At 39.4% G+C, this 20506-nt stretch overlaps 2 protein-coding genes across 2 annotated transcripts; both read right to left on the bottom strand.

Annotated features, from left to right (window-relative positions):
• Positions 1–388: 388 nt before the first annotated feature.
• LOC140244924 (neutral cholesterol ester hydrolase 1-like) lies at positions 389–2431 on the bottom strand. Its single transcript, XM_072324533.1, has 3 exons — positions 2233–2431; positions 1966–2029; positions 389–1181 (listed from the first exon to the last, which is right to left on the bottom strand). The coding sequence occupies exons 1-3, from the start codon at positions 2429–2431 to the stop codon at positions 389–391; spliced, it is 1056 nt and encodes a 351-aa protein (XP_072180634.1).
• Positions 2432–11999: 9568 nt separating this feature from the next.
• On the bottom strand, positions 12000–15538 carry LOC140244751 (arylacetamide deacetylase-like). Its single transcript, XM_072324364.1, has 4 exons — positions 15395–15538; positions 14643–14895; positions 13815–13878; positions 12000–12798 (listed from the first exon to the last, which is right to left on the bottom strand). Exons 1-4 carry the CDS (start codon positions 15536–15538, stop codon positions 12000–12002), a joined length of 1260 nt encoding a protein of 419 aa, XP_072180465.1.
• Positions 15539–20506: the final 4968 nt, after the last annotated feature.

Here is a 20506-nt window from a genome sequence, read left to right as displayed (position 1 = left end):
GTTAGGAGAGTCCATTTCAATATAGTTATATATCCTTTTAAAGCTTAGAGTATGCTCTTTCAGAATATGTCGTTAACTAAAAATTCATGTCTGGCGGCTTTTTGTTGATTTTGTGGTGCAGGGTCACATTTAACTCACCATAGAGAACTGCATCTACTGATACATATATTAACCTGGTAAATGCTACGTTGAAAAAGGCCACATTGTTTCCAAACTGAGTCGAAGTGTCTTGCTCAATTAGGAACACATATTATGAATTACATATATCAAAAGACTTTCCAGTTGCAAATATTATGCTAATTACAACGAATCCAGAACATCTATCATTATGCAGTTTATACTCTACCATGTGGGTCATAGAGCATTGGTCAACGTACGTGGCTATGTCTCACAGATATTTCTCGATAAATGCAATGGAATCATCGTACATCTTTCGCCCTATTTCGAACGAGAGTGGTCCAAACCGTGGAATACCGTGAAAAGCAGTCTCATAATTCACCCACTCTACGGGAACCCCAGCTGTTTCCAGTCTCTTTACATACATAATCCCATCATCTCGTAATACGTCATAGCCACATGTTGCGACAAAAGCCCTGGGCAATTTGGACAAGTCATCGCGCATGAGGGGCACAAGTTTCCAAGACGTCAGCGCGGTCTTCATACTATCCCAAAGTTCCTCGTTGCCATAGTCGTCAGATTCGGGAGGCTTGTAGCTCTCCGGTATCATGTCTTTTGGGATAAGGGAATGGCTGATGTAGTCTCGATAAGGTGCTGAGCGCTTGAAGTCTGCAGAAGTGTGGTTGTTGCTTGAGATCTGCTGTATGACAGACTGATTTGCACTACCAAGCGCAGCAGCGCTGATGAAAACTGGCATCAACTCTACCAAACGGAAAATCCTTCCATAGCTCTCGGACCTCATTTTCTGGTACGATGGCGTGTTCAGGTCCAGGCTCTGCAGCCATGGGAAGAACAGGACCTGGAGCTTGATGTCTGGAACAGACGGGTCGTCTGCAATCGCTCCAGAGACTGCCGCCGTGAGAAGTCCACCAGCACTGTCTCCCGACACCACTACTCTTTGTGGATCGATTCCAATCTCTTTAGGGTGTGTGAGCAGCCATCTAGTCGCTGCGAACGCGTCGTCAAAGGCTGCTGGGTAGGGGTGCTCTGGTGCTAGCCGATATCTGCAGTGGGGATCAGAAAGACGATTGATTAGAACAAAATGAATGGAACACACTTTCTGATACGAGAAAGCTATATGTGACATTACAATTATATGATTTTGTGTTCTATTAAGCATGGATAGGATTGTGAGGACAGAAGTATATATATGTGATAATGACTTCAGATAGCTCCTGAAATTTGCTGGCTTCACACTCGCAGTGTACAGATCGAAGTGCCTTTCTAGCTTACTAGATCTTAATCTTTTGTCAAGACCCTCTCACTGTATGATGGCTATAACGGGCTAGCGAAGCGAGCGCAGCGCGAGCACATGACGCTCAACGGACTACCAGGCGCTCACGGACTCCTCGGGACTTGGCATAGGACACGTGCGTAACAAGTTTCGTCCAACCGGGTTGCTCTTCGAAAGTTGCAACATCGGCAACGAGTTATTCTTTCACAATCAAACATCAGTAGTCCATTCAACGGAGAGCACAGGTCTGTTTTTTTTTTTTCTACCCCATGTGTACAATGTTCAAACCATATAGTACAGGAAACAAATCATAGCTCTGAAAAGCTTCCACAGTGACCTAGATCGTTGATCTTGATGTTTGGTATAGTGCATATATGTATTCACTTACGTGTCTTATATGATAACCTATGAGTACATTATGTATGCATGTGTGTGCGTGTGTGACTGTCTTTGTGGAACCCGCAGACATTATTTCATGCATGAAATATGTGTTTATGAATGAGCCATGATGAATTGACACACTAGGCAAAATAACAAACTCGTAAGAAACTCACGACACAGCCACTGCGGCTACTCCCAGACGTTCACTGAGCATGCGCAGGTCTCCATCGCACGTATCTGTAGAGTGAACGAAAAAAATATGCATAAATAGGAGTTTCCAGAAAATGATGCAGATGATGACCATGTGAGTTAACAATTGCTGCTGGCTATGAAGTTGGTATCTTTCTATCTTTTTTCCGTAAACAAAGAACATAACAAATATACCATAATCAGTTAATCATTGGCAGAGAGTTTATTTTAAGGACTGTACGGTCCCGTACCTATGTGTCCTATCGCGAGGCCGCCCCCATGGAGATAAACCAAAGCTGGCAGAGTTGCTTCCGGGTCCCTATTCTTCGGCTCATACACTCTGACTTTCACGCCTCCGAATGACGTCAGACGAGACCTGATGTTTGACCCAGGAACCTCTTCCGGTGGCTCCGGCGTGTTGTTGAGCATCGATTTCATCATCTCTTTCATGATTTGAAGCTCCGAAGGACGCTGGCGATGTCTCAGGAACAGTTTTATAGAAGTCTACGACATGAAGAATTAACATTAAAGTTTAAGGTGGATGATTGATATGATACATATGCTCTTTAACGCCATGTTGTCTATTAAGATATAAGATTATAATATACACTTTAATCCCGAATTATATGATTATAATTTGTTTATGTAGCTTTCATTATTTCTATACGTCAAACGACAGGCAAAAGTGATGTCAGAAAAACAGGTACAGAAGCATTACGTGATCAGTGGCGGATCCAGATTGGCGCGCAAAGGGCACGTCCAATTCCCCCCCCCCTCTTTATTTTTTTTGTCATAATTAAATAGATAAAAAGAAAAATGGGGTGGGCGCTTATGCCCCCCCCTTAATTTCGTAGACGCCCCCTCTGTACGGTTCAAGTTCAAGTTCAATTAGATTTATTTCATTTCCAACAAAATATCTAGGAATACAATGAAATGTTCGTATATAAAGATAATGTCACAAAATCGGTACAACAATGTGATGAACATAACAACATAATGTAGTAAAGACACAGGTAAATTATTAACAGAGAAACAAATAAATGTTATATCATTATGGTAAAGTCAGAAACAAATTTGCTGGAAATGGAGGGACCACTAAAAAGCAGAGCTTGTAGTATGCAGTCCCCTCATAAAAACGGGAAAAATAAAATTGCAAAAAAAAAAAAACAAAAAAAAAAAAAACAAGAAGACAATTTGTCTAAGAGATAGAAAAAAAAAAAACCCAGACAGTAAACACATACACTGTACATGCACACACAAGGACGCACGTTAACCCTATTAAGCCCAAGCTATTTTGACCCCTCGCAGGCCCAGGGGGGGGGGGGGGGGGAGGCACATTGTGCCCCTCCCTATATAATTTTTTTTTTTATTATTTGATGTATCATCGTCATATTTGGCACATGGGTAGAGTAACTTATACTCTATTTGACCGTACATTTGAATTATTTCAAGGTCACCAATGGAGGGCGCTTTTCACCAAAATATAAAGATATACATAGGAAATATGCTAAAAACATGATTTTCTGTATAATTTCTTTATTCCCTTTATATATGTCTTATTATGGACCAATCATTTTCATATTTGCCACAAATGATAAGCAAGTGGAATCTTATTATTTGTTATGGTTGAAATTTCTCAAGGTCACCACATGGGGGCGCTAGTCATATCAACATAAAGAAACACATTATGAGACCCGAGATGAAATGTTTGGGATGGGTACATGTATAGTTATGACATTTCATATATGCATAATAGTGGAATTTTGAGATTGCAAATTGATAATATGATAAACTAATGATATTAGAGGCATAACCTGGGCGAAGGAATCAAAATAACACAAAATAGAAGGGCAATCTTTAGAAAATATTATTGTTTTCAATTGTCTCTGTTATATCTATTGTTTTATGCCTTTGTCACATAAAAACGAAGGAAATGATAAGAAAAACTTTCCAGAACCATAATCACTTCAAATTTTACCCCGTCAACAAATTCCAGCTAAGAAACACCTATTTCATACACTGTATATGCTGTTAAATGAAGTGGGAATGAAGATGTAAAATTTGACTGACATGGTTGTCAGTTTATGGTTGCCATGGCAACCAGCAATATCAAATATAGCTAAATTATAATATAAAAATGTTCGCAATAAGATTTTAGGAAAAGTCACCAAATCTGGTTGAAATCGGATTGAGGGCGAAGGAGTGGCAAATGAAAATCTGGTAGGGGGGCACAATGTGCCCCCTGGGCTTTATAGGGTTAACAATGACGAGGAAGGCAGCTCTCTTGTAAGGGAAGAAAAGATAAGTAGGTAGAAAAATTAGTGAGGAAGGTAGTGAGGAAGGTAGTAAGTCCGAAATGGACAAGAATGGGGGAAAGAGAAGGAAATACTGGGTCATAACCAGGGCACTAAAGGCACAGAAGCTTGGGCTCGCTGCGGTTCCTTGATCCGCCCCTGGTAATAGACATGCCATTCGCCTTGATTATGCTCCAGTCATACAGACATCCCGGATCTGAACCGGGGTGATCCGGGAAGAGATCCGTTCGTGTTGACTCCTTGGACATCCTTGGACATCAGTGTATGTCCGTGTAGATCCGGGGACATCCGGGAGGCCAACACGACAACTTTTAGAGGTCAAAAACATCCGGCGTCATCCGGGGATTGCCGTATTTGCAGAGCAATCCGGGATGGTCCGTGTGGCTGCCGTGTAGCTGCGTGTTGATCCGTGCAGATGCCGTGTTTTGTTTTGTTTTTCCCGTGTAGACGCCGCGCTTTTCCGGCCTTATCCGTGTAGCTGCCGTGTTGATACCGTGTGTGCAGTCATATCAACGCTCGTCGACACTCCATCGAGGTCGAAACTATCCCGGATCTCCCCGGATCTCCCCGAATCACCGTCTAGTGAGGACCCGTGTTTATATGTGACTGAGGCCTAAGGGATCCTCAAGGATCTACACGGTGATCCGGGGAGATCCGATAGTTTCGACCTCGATGGAGTGTCGACGAGCTGACGAGCGTTGGTATGACAGTACACACGGTATCAACATCAGTTACACGGATAAGGCAGGAAGAGCACGGCGTCAATACGGACAAACACGGCATCTACACGGATCAACACGGCAGCTACACGGCACCCACACGGATCATCCCGGATTGCTCTGCCAACACGGCAATCCCCGGACGACGCAGGATGTGTTTGACCTCCAAAAGTTGCCGTGTTAGCCTTCCGGATGTCCCCGGATCTACATGGACATACACGGATGTCCAATAATGTCCAAGGCGTCAACACGGATCTCTCTCCGGATCACCCCGGATCAGATCCGCGGTGGTCCTTGGTGACCCGGGATGTCTATGTGACTGGAACATAAAACCCAAGTCACATATATTATAAACACGGATGCTCAAGGATCTAGACGGCAATCCCCGGATCATGCGTGCGATGATCCGGGGAGATCCGGGGAAATCTGGGATAGATTTTCCCCGAATGGAGCGTCGACGAGCATTTACGACTGTACACACCGCATCAACACGGCAGTTACACGGATGAGGCCGGACTAACACGGCATCTACACGGCATCTACACGGCGCTAACACGGACCTTGCCGGACAAAGCCGGCATCTACACGGTCCATGCAGGCAAAGCACGGCGTCTACACGGACCAACACGGACCAACACGGCAGCTGCACACGTGCCACAGCTGCAGACGAAAAGGTGAGCAAATTTTGAATTTTCATCAGTCTTCTCGATCTCGTCACGTCACCATCGCTTTCTCTTTTTGAGTAAATCATTAAAAAATTCACACATTAAAGGGTGTGTACAGTTCTGGTCGAGGTGAGGACTTAGCCTTTAACGTTTTGCGAGATATTCAGAAACCACTCTATGAGATGTCAAAGAGCATGAAATTCTAAGGGGTATCCAAAGTTTATTTGATGAAAATCGGTTTTGAAATGGCTGAGATATCCAAAAACAAGGTGAAACAAAGAGATCCTAATAAAGTTGTGGCCTGTCGCCTTTTATTATTATCACTTTTTTTGATATCTCAGCCATTAGAAAACCAATTTTCATCAAATAAACGTTGAATCCTTCTTGAAATTACATGCTCTTTCATATTTCATAAGAGGTTTCTGACTATCTCACTTAAGAATGTTCAAAACATGAATCCCCACCTCAACCAGTACTGTACAGTTCCTTTAAACTGATATATATGTTGCATCTTTAAAGGGATCGTATGGGCCATTCTCCGAAAAAGTGTGTACTTACAGTTGTACATGTGACAAAAATTCAACATCACAGATTTCACTCATATTTTAACCAATTCAGACAATTTATTCCCGCAGGAATACATAACAATCTATGGGTGATTTTTGAAAGTTCATTGTTTTTTTAGAAGCATTTCCAAACGCAGGGTCCTTTTTTCACTAGGTCATGTTAAAACCACATGTCAGATACTTTATCAGAGGTAGCATCTTAGAAAATTATTGATTGTCTGCTTATTTCTTTATTTGAAGTGGCAATGCTTATGTGAAACTACAAACTTGAACATAAACAAACATCATTGAAACATTTTTGAGTCAGCCTTGATCTAATCTGTAATAAAAAGGATCGTGATTTATAAAGTGAAGTCTAAATAGAAATCGAGAACATAGTATAATCTATATCGGCTTAAAATATGTTACCCTAATTTAACTTTTACCTGCATTTGAATTATATCAATAATCTCGTTGTTTATGTATAAAACATTATGAGTAAATATTACACTTCTCATAAATAGAAAATGCCAGGTAACATCTCTGCCAGATTAAATACATATCGGATCAGAAGAAGACCAGTGTGGTAATGTATCTGACGCATTAGAAGTTCCGTTAGCGTGTACGTTTCAGATCCAACGCAAATCATGCTAATACATTCATTTTAACTTGTAAGAACATCACAATGTGACTATTTCAGTTAAAACACCGCACTTCTAATCGTAAAGAATGATCTCGTTATAGATGGAAGATTAGATAACTCTTCAAACATGTCAATAAGACTTTAAGATTTACATGAAATACGAGAATCAAACAAACATAAATCCACAATATTTTTTTCATATATAGTTCAGAATTTTTGTAGTAACACGGAAGACAGTAAAAATGAAATTAGAAAAGATTTCTATGCAAATAATACACATGAATTCAATTTTCCTTTGTACCTGTCTGTAATAAATCAGGCCTCAAGAATTGATAAATGATGGTAACGTACCTGACAAAGCATTTACGTTCATTGACACATTTAACTACCGATTTACATCAAACCCCGATCACTGAAACATGCGATTCAAAAACCTGGTTTTTTTTTTAACCTTTATGGAGATAAGATGCAAAATAATAATGAACAAAGGTAGACCGTTCATGTAGTCTCGTTTGCTGTGAAGTTGACAACATAAGGCGAGTACCAGACTATAGCCCTTAAAATCCCGGTAAGTTGATTTTTAAAGACAAAAAGTTATTGTAATTATAAAATACACAACACACACACAAAGAAAACACACGACAAAGCAGAAATATAATGGATTTGGAACGTCTATCTGACTGCACTTTTTGTAAGTGCCATAATTCTAAGAGATAGTACAGTTCTGGTTTAGATGAGGATTCAGGTTTTAACTTTTTGTAAGATAATCGAAATCCACTTATGCGACATACTTCCAAGAGCATATTCTTAGAGGAATTAAAAGTTATTTCATAAAATTCAGTTTAGAAATGGCTGAGATGTCCCAGATAAAGTAAAAGAAAGATGTCCAAATAAAGGTAGATGGGCAATCATATTTTGTTAGGACCTCTTTCTTTTACTTTATTTTGAATATCTCGACCATTACAAAACCGATTTTCATAAAACTTTGAATTCCTCTTAGAACTGCATGTTCTCTTGGCAAGTCTCAATTTGATTCTTTTGCAGTTCAAGATGGCAACTCAGCACCTCCAATCTCATCTCGTCATCCATGGTGATGCAGCGCCTGTGGCAGTAGAGAGAAGTGAGATGATGTTGAAATCTCCCCCAATTTATAGGGAAGTCGAGTGGGTCCGTGTGATCTTGATGTGAAAAAAAAAGTGATGGACTGCCAAGGATACTCCCGGCACTTATGAGGTTGTTCCAGGCATGAACACGGACCTTCCCGGCATTTACACGGCAGCCACACGGACCACCCTGGATTGCTCTGCCAACACGGCAATCCCCGGATGACGCCGGATGTTTTTGACATCCAAAAGTTGCCATGTTGACCTCCCGGATGTCCCAGGATGTTCCCGGACATACACGGATGTCCAAGGCGTCAACACGGATCTCTCCCCGGATCAGATCCGGGATGGTCCGGGATGATCCGAGATGTCTATGTGCATAGCCCCAGTCACATAGACATCCCGGACCACCCCGGATCTGATCCGGGATGATCCGGGGAGAGATCCGTGTTGACGCCCGGAGGCCAACACGGCAACTTTTGGAGGTCAAAAACATCCGGCGTCATCCGGGGACTGCCGTGTTGGCAGAACAATCCGGGATGTTCCGTATGGCTGCCGTGTTGATACCGTGTGTACGGTCATATCAACGCTCGTCGACGCTCCATCGAGGTCGAAACTATCCCGGAACTCCCCGGATCATCATGTAGATCCTTGATGATCCTTGTTTATATGTGACTGGGGCATTACGACCTACCTTTCGTCTAAACCACCGGAAAAGCACGGAGAGCATACGATATTTCCAGGGTTCTGAAAATCCGGCTGGGACGGGCTGGTAGAGTACATAGATGCACATGATTCCAAAGCCCAGAAATAGGCACAGGCCTTGAAAAAGCACTGCAGCGATACGAGACTTCCAGGCTTCTGGAGAACCCGCTGCGTCCGGCTGGTTCAACCCATAACTGCCCACGACTCCCAGCACCAGTAGTAGAAACAAACCTATTCTCATTTTCCTTTTGTTTTAGAGCGATACAGGCGACGTTATGTGGCTGTGAAAGTGAACTGTCCTGATTAACAATGCGCGGTTTATGTCAGGGATCCAAACTGCTATACAACAGTGGAATCGCACTGAAATGCCATCGTATCACAGGGATGATTCCTATAAGAGCCAAATAAATTCACTCTTGCCTGTAGCCAGCATCAATTCGGTATGTTTCTATTGTCGGTTGATTCAGCGTTTAAGGAAAGCGCTGATCACAAGCACGGAATGTGCAAAGACCAATATACACAGACAAAAACAAAATATACCCCCCTAAAAGAACAAAACAAAAACAGAGCCCGTGAAAAATGAAATTCTCTGGGTTTTTTTTTCTTTTTTGTGGTTTTTTTTTTAATGTATTGTGCGGCGGAAGGGGTTGAACTCCTAACTAAGTAGTAGTATGTAGTTGTGTTACTGTATGTGTTGGGAGACAGTAATTACTTCCACCCCTACCCCGGCCAAAGGCTGAGAAAAAAACAAAACAAAACAAAAAAGCCTCCCTGTTGTTCATGATTATGAAGTGCGCTTCATAAGAATCGGGTAATCTTCGTTATTCCAACGGTTTGTTACTCCAAAAATGAAATAAGGTTCGTTATTCCCGAGGTTCCTTGTTGCGAACACAAATTCCCCATAACTATAGATGTTCCATAATCCGGAAAATGAAATTGAGTTCATAAATCCGAGTGTTTGTGTATAGTGTTATTCCGAAGGTCCGTTATTCCGATGGCTTGTATCTTGATCCAAGAATGAAATAAGGTTCGCTCTTCCAAAGGATTGATTATCCGAAAACGAAAAAAAAAAAAATGTTATTTAGATGGTTGTTAGTCAGAACAATGGCATAAGTTTTCGCTATTCCGCAGGTTCGTTAATCCGAGAATGGTAACGAACTGTAGCCGGAGTATCAGCTACAGCAATCGTTTCTCTCACTGTCGCTGTACGGATCTGAAATGAATAATGTTCCCGGTAGTGGATGAGTTGCAGATATGTTATGACTTCTTTGGTAAATTGAATACAATCCTTGAACCAGTAACAGATCAAATCCTTTTAACAGTCGACAGAGATACTGCTCTCTTATCAGAAATGCAGCGTGTCTTTCTGAGTATGTATAGCTACATTGATACATCCTATACGAATGCATGGACACGTGAATGTCAAAAACAAGTCGTCTTTTATTTGCGTAATGATACGGTTGTTTAATTTAGAAGATGTGAAATGTCCTGGAAAATGATTTTTACAAAAAAAAAAAATAACCAAAGTGATTTCAAAAGGAAGTGTAATCATCGTGCCTGAATGCCTTTGTGTTCTTGCGTTCGAGCATTCTTATACTGCTTGTAGGGAAGTGACAATTTTTTATGTATACTGTACCCCGTTGAGACTTAGGTCTTGCCCTAATTTGGCATGAAGAATACAGCAGAAGTTAACAGTTTAATATTTTCGTATGTCTTTTTACTAAAACATTAAACTATGAAAGTACAAACGTCAAATTACATGAGAGAGGTAGAGTATATACGTCATCCGAATGCCTACTGGATGGCCTTACATGAACATAGAATGTATCTTTGTTATGGTTTTATTTAACCACGGCGTTTCAATCATACTACTCGTTAAAATTTGTCACGAATATGCAGAATTTGTATGAGAAGGAGCAGGGAAAGCTGGTTTATGTATTTGAACCACATCCCGAGTTCCTCTAAATGCCACAAGAAACAACTTTTATCTTCTTCTGTTTTAATTTTGCCCATCCTGGACTACACAGTTTAACTACATGGAACTTTATATGGTTGCATTTATATCTCCTATGTTGCTTTGATTACTATCTTTAAGCCTATCATAGGGCAAAGTTATTAACATATCCACAAGACAGTGTGGAAACACTTCTTCAATGTACAATTAGTGCATAGCAGTTTGTCATATGAAGAGCTTGCTTCCAAAAGGCGCTAAATCCATTGAAAATTATGGATTTAGCGCTTTTTGGAAGCAAGGTCTTCATATAAACAGAAGAAAACGAACCGTTCATTTGTACACTCACTTGAATCACGAATGATACTGTAGTCTCTCGTTGTCAAGCACGACTAGCTAACCCACACAATTTAGCGAGGGAGTGTAATTGATTTGTTATTTTACTGTTTGTACTCTGTGTTGTTAAGCGTTGTTTTATTGTTTTTAACTGAATACGATGTCCACCTTTTGGTAGCCGTAGATGTCATTCTCCGTGACTCACTGCATCTTGAGAAGCTGAAACTGACATCCTTCTTTTTTGTCATGTCTGTTTCAGTTTCGCAAGGTGCAGTAATTTACGGAGAGATTTACAACAGAAAGAATATCTCTGTTGTATCTCTATAGGGCTTATCACGTTTTGTTGCTCCTATTTCTGTCGTTAGCGGATGAAGAACTTCCATTCGTATTGTGAGGAAACGACACATTGAAACCAGTCACTGCCCTGAATTCTGAACCAATAGTGTGTTACTAATAGCGATGGGTGTGTAATGTCCTATCTATCGAAAGTATATACTCCGCTGTGTGTCAGATTAAAAGAAAAATAATGCTTTCAGACTAAGTTCAATAACAGCAACAATTTATGGGTTAGGTGAGAGTATTGCCAACAAAGGGAAACTGCGCGGCCAGGATATCAATATTCAAAGAGCTGCATTACTACGGTGATCCCTTGCATTTATCTCCAAGTCTATTTCTATCCTGTTGGTTTATGTCGGGTTTCTATTCCACACAGGTACTGGGATTTAAGGAGTTTCCTGGAATAAACTCCACGCTATTGGGGCTTTCCATATTCTAGCTCTCCGAGTAAGATCAGCGGCCTAGCAATCCGGAGCTCTGTCTTCCCAATGGAATCCCATTTTCTTTGCTCATTTTTTTTTTTTTCGTGATAACCTTTACATTTTGTGGTACAAATTACAATGTTTGGCAAGCTTGGTCGGTTATGTATATTGCACTGCGTATAATTCACCAAATTAATACCATTTTTTTTTTTTAACGCAGCTCCTTAGATCAAAGCCTCATTGGTATTTTCAAAACTGACATGTAGAGCCTTCTCTGACTATAGGTATTCTCTAATGTAGTTGACAAAGTCATCCGCCATTTGTCGCCCTATTTCGAATGTGACGTCACCGAACCACTGAATGGCATGGTAACCAAGTTCATAATTTTCCCATCTGACCGGCACTCCCGCAACCTTCAGCCTTTCCACGTAGAATATCCCGTCATCGCGTAAATAATCGTAGCCAAACGTGGCGACAAAGGTGCGAGGCAGCGAGGACATGTCCTCTCGCAAAAGCGGCGAAAATTTCTCCGACATCCAGATACTTTTCAAGCTCCTCCAAAGATCGTCATTCCCGAAATCGAACGCGAGCGGCCGTTCGTAGCAGTCTCTCTTCATGCCGGCTGGAACGAGGTCGTGATTGAAATATTTCTGGTAGACTGTAGATTGTTTAAATTCTGGTGACGTATGATTGTTGGCGTAAATCTGCCGCCCAATATCATTATCGTCATCTGTGTAGCCAAATGTGTAAGCGATGGTGAAGTACGGAGCGAGTTCTAGAACCGGCATGGGACCGTGGAAGGTATTACACCTCATTTTCTGTATAGAGGGCGTGTTGAGATCGAGGCTCTGCAGCCATGGGTAGAGAAGGACCTGGAGCTTGATATCGGGTAAGGAGACGTCATCGGCGATGGCGGCCGAGACGACGGCGGCGAGATGACCACCAGCGCTATCGCCGACCACTGCAACTCTCCTCGGATCAACATCCAGCTCCTTGGCATGGGTAAGCAACCATTTGGTAGCGGTGATGGCGTCGTCATGCGCGGCGGGAAACGTGTGAGCTGGAGCAAGTCTGTATCTGTAGAAAGGACAGTGATATTCGCGATAATGATAATGATAATCATAATAAAAAATATATAATAATAATAATAATAATCAAAATATGTATATATATATATATACTTATACATATATGTGTGTGTTTGAGTGTATATATATATATATATATATATATACACACACTTGGTGATTCTATCCTTCTATGAAGAGTGCTCGATATCCTCAAAGGAAGAGCTTTAGACAGAAGTATTGGAACAAGTTCACTCGGTTGACAGCAGGTTCATCCGTATCAGTTCATGGAGGTTGCATGAAACTCCGAGTAGCAATAAATACGGATGAACTTGCTGTCAACCGAGTGAACTTGTTCCAATACTTCTGTCTCTCTCTCTATATATATCTATATATATCTATCTATATACATATATATATATATATATATATATATATATATATATATATATATGTGTGTGTGTGTGTGTGTGTATGTGTGTGTGTGTGTTTGTATATAACATATTGTAATATATAGTAATACATACAGGTTCACAACAGTCTTAACGAATTTTAGCTCATAGGACTTTGTCAAGTTAATGATAAACTTGACAAAGCCCTATTGGCAACGTCTTTCACGGAGTTTCCTTGAAATTCTTTTGTTGTGAAACAATGTCTTTTTAGACACCGAGCAGAAACCTTCCGCTGTATCAATTATATCTATATACACATACAGATAAATAGATAAAAGATATGCATTTGCAGATAGAAAGAGATATACAATTTGAGGATGATTAAGACATAATCTTCAAATGTAAGAGGGAACTCAATAAATTCAGGAATGCCCTTATATTTTAAAATGACAGTTCAAAATGTGTATAGACGAGTCAAATGCCTGAAACAGGAGTGAACTGACCACGTTTCCACTGATGTGCACATGGAATTAGAAATGGGCTACAAAAGCACAAGGCATGTAGATAAAAATCATTAATTGTGATTTTCAAAAGAGTAATAAGATCATAATCGGGTACAGAAGAGTGATCTTACCCGACGGCAACTCCCAATATTCCAAGTCTCTCGGATATCATTCGAACTGCTGGGTCATAAAACTCTGAAAATCCAAATGGTTTGCAAAAAAACAAAGAAACAATGGATAAATAATCGAGTCTTTTACTTTCGCACTACACTGTTCCTCGCGTAGTGATAATGATCATACGAAACAATGCGAAGTGGCCGATTTGATAATCCGAGTGATGAGGTGAAGAAACCTGCCCGTACCAGTCATCTCATTGGAAATTACACATCAATCGGTAACATTTCTTCTTTTTTTTCCAACCATACTATGTAATCGATGTCATAACTCTATAGCTTTAAGGTTATCCTATATTAGTGAACATCGTCTTTTCTGTGATAAAACTATGACGTTCTTATGCACCTGTTTTTCTTTCTAGAGTGAGAAGTAGCCCTATATGGTCCTTCTTAGGACCACCTCTTCCAGAAAACCAGTCGTTGGTCCTTTTCAAGGCCATCTGTCACTCATTATGCAGAAAGAATTCGGTTCATGGTGGACAGGAAATCACCTATAAGTTAGATAACGATTATTAATTTAACTGATTTTCCGTTTTCATGTTCTGCGGTGTGCGATGGCGAATTTCTTTGTCAAGTTTTTTTTTTTGTCATTCCATATAGGCTTCAGAAGAACACATAAGCACTGTTTCATGATGTTTCATGATTCTTTCTACTTTATATCAACGCACGCTAACTTTTTTTTTCAAGCAGCGATGGAATATTACGCCTAATTTCATGGGCTTTTTTTCTGATCAATCATGTCAATAGTTTAATAGGTTGATGGAAGTAAAACAGGTAAATTATCACCTATGCTTCCCATCGCCAACCCGCCTCCATGGAAGAAGATGAAGGCCGGCAGTGGCTCTTCGCGACCTCTGACCTTTGGTTCGTACACTCTAACCCTGACCCTACCAAAGGTGTCCAGTCGAGACCTGATGTTTGAGCCAGGAACCTCAGACGGTGGTTGCGGAACCAAAGTCGACATGATACGAAAGAATTCGCGCGCCTCTTCAAACGCGTTTGGGCACCTCAGATCCCGGATGCACATCCTCATCGTGTTCTAAACAACAACAACAACAACAAAATATAACAAGAAACAAACGCTCAAAGCAAGACGTTAAAAATTCTCTTAATATGAACAAATAACTATAGAAAACATGAATATTTGGGCAAAGAACGTAAGATATCTATTTTCCAAGGGCCAAACGAAAGCTAAATTCATGCGAGTATTCTAATGTTGTATCAGTGTAATTACCCCCGACTAAATGCTGATTAGTGGTAAGGTTAGAGTAAAGATTAGGATTAGGGTTAGGTTTTGGGTTAGGAGTTTGGGCTAGGGTGAGGATTAGGTTCAGTATTAGGATTACGATTATAGGACCAGGGGAAGGGTCTGGGGTTATATTGCCAGGAGTTAATTGCCCTAGACCCATTCTAATGTACCGACATATTTAATCGTTCCTACCCTTATCTTTGTTGTCATGGAGAGTCATTGCAAGATCTTTAAGCGTCATGATTACGAGAAATATGAGAGAGACATCCATAGTATACTCGAGACTTACGATTAGTGATATCGTCTGCGTAGCGGTGACCGTGGCGCGGTACTTCCATGGCTCGGGAAATCCGTCCGGCACAGGTTTGTAGAGCACGTAGGCAAATCCGATACCCAGTACAAGGAATATGTAAAGAACACTCCTGGTCTTCATTATGTCTAATAAATGTCAATTAGATGTTTCATACAGATGGAATTCACACGTGAGTTGTTATACTGTATCCAAGCTTCAAATGTGTCTCAGTTTCTCAAGGCAATACAGCAGAAAAACAAAATTCACATCTGTTTATACTTCGCGGAGCCAGTCAATATTATCCCCTCTTGACCCATTACGGGTGTGATAATAATAATCATAATCTAGATCTGACTTTAGAGCGATACCAACAATTACTGAAGCGGGAGTATTAACGATTTTGTATGTATGTACAACTAATGGGAAGCTCATGAGCTTTTGTAAACGCTATTTGCAGAGATTTGTCTGACCTGCATACGGCAGGTATAGAAGCAGACCAGTTGTTCTATGAACTTTGAACGATTCTTTCGTACAAGACGTATAGGAGCTAAAGACTGTGCTATGATAATAAAATGACTCAATGGCGACTAGATAAACAAAACCGAACTGTTGGGGTTATGTACTGAGTGCACGTACTGTGATAAGGCCACCCTATGTTCCCCCATCTCCTTCTCTCTTTTTGATGTTACTTTGCTTTCCTCCCTTCTTCTTCTTCTTCGTTTTGTGCACCTTAACACTGCATTTTTTTTTATTCTCGTGCGTTTTCTCTTTGAGTATAAGCAATTGTATATATACATATATATATATAATCATATATACATAATATAATATATATATATTATATTAATTATATACATCATAACAATGCTCTGCGCGCATGACGCGCAGAGCATTGTTATGATGTTATGTTCTTATGATTCATGTTTGCAAAAACTTGTCATTGTCCTAGTATACACTACACTGACGAAGGCCCGAGACGGGTTGAAAATTTTGTGAATAAAAACCTTTTTGTTGGATCTACAGATGGCGTATTTGAGACTCATTCTTCTGACTCATTTGAGACTCATTCTTCTTATTCTTCTTATATCTTTGGCTGTTTGTTTGCTTTGTTTGTTTGTTTGTCACACTGTCATGTTATACAATTGTCACATTTTATGTATGCATGTTTTATTAAGTGAAAACAAATGAAATGGAATGAAATAATTACACACACACACACACACACACACACACATATATATATATATATATATATATATATATGTATGTATATAAAGGCCTGTCTATCAACTTGGCGATTCTAAAAACCAAAGTCTTCCATTTACCCTCCCCTTAGCTTCTCTCTCATCATATAGTTTTTCTCCTTCTCTCTTTCTCTCTCGGTGTTGCCTAACACATTTCCTATTTGTTCGATTGTTGTTTAACCGAAATACGTTACATTTGTGATTCGGTGAAGTACGTGGCTCCGGTGCTTTCACCAATGACACTACTAATGACTTTTATGCTCTAGTGTACACAAAGGACTATAATGATATCGTGTGAAGTGCCATTGAAAGACTGAAAAATAATCAACGAAGCCACTGAATTTTGAAAAGTGATTGTTTCAAAAGAGGTTAAAGGGGATGGCTAGTAACTGATCAGTGGGAATCAGTGGGAATGCTGGGGGATGATTGTTCCAATTCTTGTGGGATTCATTTAAGAGTACATTATATACCTATTGTTGTGTGAAAATTATTTGCTTCAGAACGGTCTCATATTCAAGTAATGTGCAGTTTAAGGCCCCGTCACTGTACAGGCATGCTAGCCTGGAAACATTAAACTGCACATTACTTGAATATGAGACCATTCTGAAGCAAATAATTTTCACACAACAATAGATATATAATGCACTCTTAAATGAATCCCACAAGAACTGGAACAATCATCCCCAGCATTCCCACTGATTCCCATTGATCGGTTACTAGCCATCCCCTTCTTTGGAATTGAAGTTCATAAGTAGACAAAGAAGACCTGTACTGATAATGGTCAATTGTCCTTCCTGTGTACGCATACATTGATTATCATGCGTCAGATCATTATCAGATAACGATATTATCTCACATTATTTCTCAGATCTTCAGTATAATACGGAAAGCATATCACTTCACAAACTTCTTTCAAACACATGACAAAAGATATACGAATAAATTGTTTGTGCAATGGTTTAATGACACATAAAATTATCATAACAATGAATTTAGCCACGTGATTATTTGATTCAGCAATATGTACACTGTACACTTTACATAATGATGGGAACAAAAACAACAGCAACAACAACGTCCTTTATACAAACCTGATGCAGGCTGAGCCATCTGAAACTAGTTTTACTAATTCCAGTCGGTTATCATGCCGCAAATTGAATATAAATATACCTTTTCTATATGGCAGTTTATCAAGATCAAAGGTTGGCAGGATTATAAAAATGATTTGGATAAATTACGGGCCTATCCAAGAAAGCCGAGATATTTACAGCATAACAATCATAAAAAGCGCAAAATAATCAACGTAAAACCTCACTCTTCGCTTGAAGTCAATAATCGCTCTCAAACTCGCTGCAATAGCGCCATCAACGCTCACCTTCAGAATGGAGTCCCATTTACTTTGCACCATTCAGAGAGCGCGAATCTGCCTCAGTTTCCTTTCCTTCTTATACAAATTTATTTTCCTTTCCTTCCAGCTCTTTTTTTTTTGTTCGCAAATTGAAGACATCTTTGATGACGTGAAAATAGAATACGTATAGTATTGCATATCACTGTGATGATGACACACATAACAAAGGAGATTTTCTTTTTGGTAACTATAATCATTATTACCATAATAACCATCATATCCACAGCCATTTCCTATTTTGTCTTCCTCCAAATAATAATTATATCATTAGTACAACTATACTCAATTACCCTATGGGGTTTTTTTTCGGTTACAATCATAAAAGTACCAATGGCATTTGTAAGTTGTCCGTCAGTTTCATAGCTGTAAGGCTATTCGTTATATCCGGCAGTCCACTTATTTCATTTCCAGAAATCAGTATATAAAAGTAACAATATATATTCTAACTATATACTTTCTTACGTTCCATGAAAATAAGCATGTAAGGTAATCGTTGAGGATTTCATTTCATTATTTCTTTACATTTGCTCTATCACATCATTCATAAATACACTCAGTATACACTCAAGAGATGAGTATTCCTATAATGCAGATCGAAACCTTATACTTCATACATAATTTGTGCAGTTGTCATGGCATTATTACTATAACATATCGCATGATATTCAATTTGTTTTCTTGGTTACCACACAAGTTATCCAAGGCATTACACGCCAACGTTACGACTCCCTCCTCTCCCTCCCCTCCTCTCCCTCCCCCTCCCCTCCCCCCTCCCCCGCCCATGACAAGGGCGATTCAGAACAAGGTTTGAGCCAAGAATGGGTATTATTTTTTTAAGGAAGACTGGCTAAAAAATATACGGTTCAGCCATAATCAACACCATGCATACGCAAATTGCTTCCGTGGCGATTGTATAGAGTAAGCTTTTTTGTAGGCCATGTCAGAGTCATGGAATACGATTAGACATGCAATCCGTTTCCATTAAGAATAACAGAAAAAATAATGTTGATAATAAATGTTGATGATAATAGAAGTAGTAGTAATATCAATAGAATAATAACAATAATAACAATAATAATAATAATAACAATAATAATAATAATAATAATAATAATGATAATAATAATAATAATAATAATAATAATAATAATAATAATAATAATAATAATTATAATAATAAAACGGAAGTCAACATTTACGAGGTTAGTACACCACCCAAGCGTAGCAGCATCGTTGAGTTGTAGATTACCGAGCGACTTTTTAATATTGTCCCCGACAATTCCATAAGGAAATATTTCGGCCCCTCAAAAAGCCTTTCTTCCCACTCATGGTTTACTCTCTTGTTACGCAGCCTTTATATAACTTCAATTCAAACAATTCTCCTTTACCCAATGATTGGAAGAAAAAAAAAACTACACAGAATATCAAATCACGTATACACTTGCATTACACTATACAAAATATCTTTGGCATGATCAAATTATACAATACAGGGTCCTCCGTGGCATAATATATTCCCAATACATGTGTAATAAAGCCTGATGACAAATAAATTAACTAGCATGCTGGTCAAATTCTTTGAATGAATCAACCCTATGTGTTCAGCAGTCTCTGCGATTTTGCATCACAAAATGCAAACTTTACATATGAAATCTAAAGTATATTCATCATCAATAATTCGAAGAAATGGCGATAATGCTAAACGATTCATTATGACAGTGTACACCTTATCAATCCGAACTAATTTTGGTGCTTAGTTCTATACAAGAGAGTGAGAGCTTACATCCAGAACTGAAAACGATGCAAATTCAGAGCATACATTTCTACTTCCTCCCCTCCCCCCCCCCCCCCCCCCCATTCCACGCAAGGTCGTCTTTGGCAGAGTGTTTCTGCTTTAATATTTGCAATTTGATACAACAATGATCTATGTCATTTAAACAAAAAGATGAAGACAGTGTTACTTTGAGTTGCAGGATTTGGCGCTAATTTGGCACTAATTTTTGCCGCCTCATCTTCAACTTCCTTATTATAACACTACTCTGAATTTTTAGGTATTAATAATTTGCAAGCGTGACGATCGTCTCGACTGACAAATATTTACGTGCATGTTACCAGAGCACACATATCTTTGTATACAACAACGTCCTCTCCGGGATATCAAGTCAAATATATCAACCAAGGCATGAACAGACAAGAAAACTTTGAGTCTTCAGATAAAAGTGTAGCCATATACCATATATGGGAATACGTGTATATGTTTACTTCATAGTACTCTACGATTAGATTTTTACCATTTTTCACTTTAAAGGAGAATGAAACACATTGTGGATAGAGTGAATGCAAAAAAAAAAGAATATTAGAACACATCGGTGAAATTTGAAGAAAATTGGACAATCTGTTCCAAAGTTATGAATCTTTAAAGTTTCTGTACCGCCGTCACTGGATTATAAGACTACA

Source organism: Diadema setosum, chromosome 21 (genome assembly GCF_964275005.1).
Source record: "Diadema setosum chromosome 21, eeDiaSeto1, whole genome shotgun sequence".
Lineage (NCBI taxonomy): Eukaryota > Metazoa > Echinodermata > Echinoidea > Diadematoida > Diadematidae > Diadema > Diadema setosum.
The sequence above is the reverse complement of the archived record's forward strand: the minus strand, read 5'-3'. Positions and strand labels throughout refer to the sequence as shown.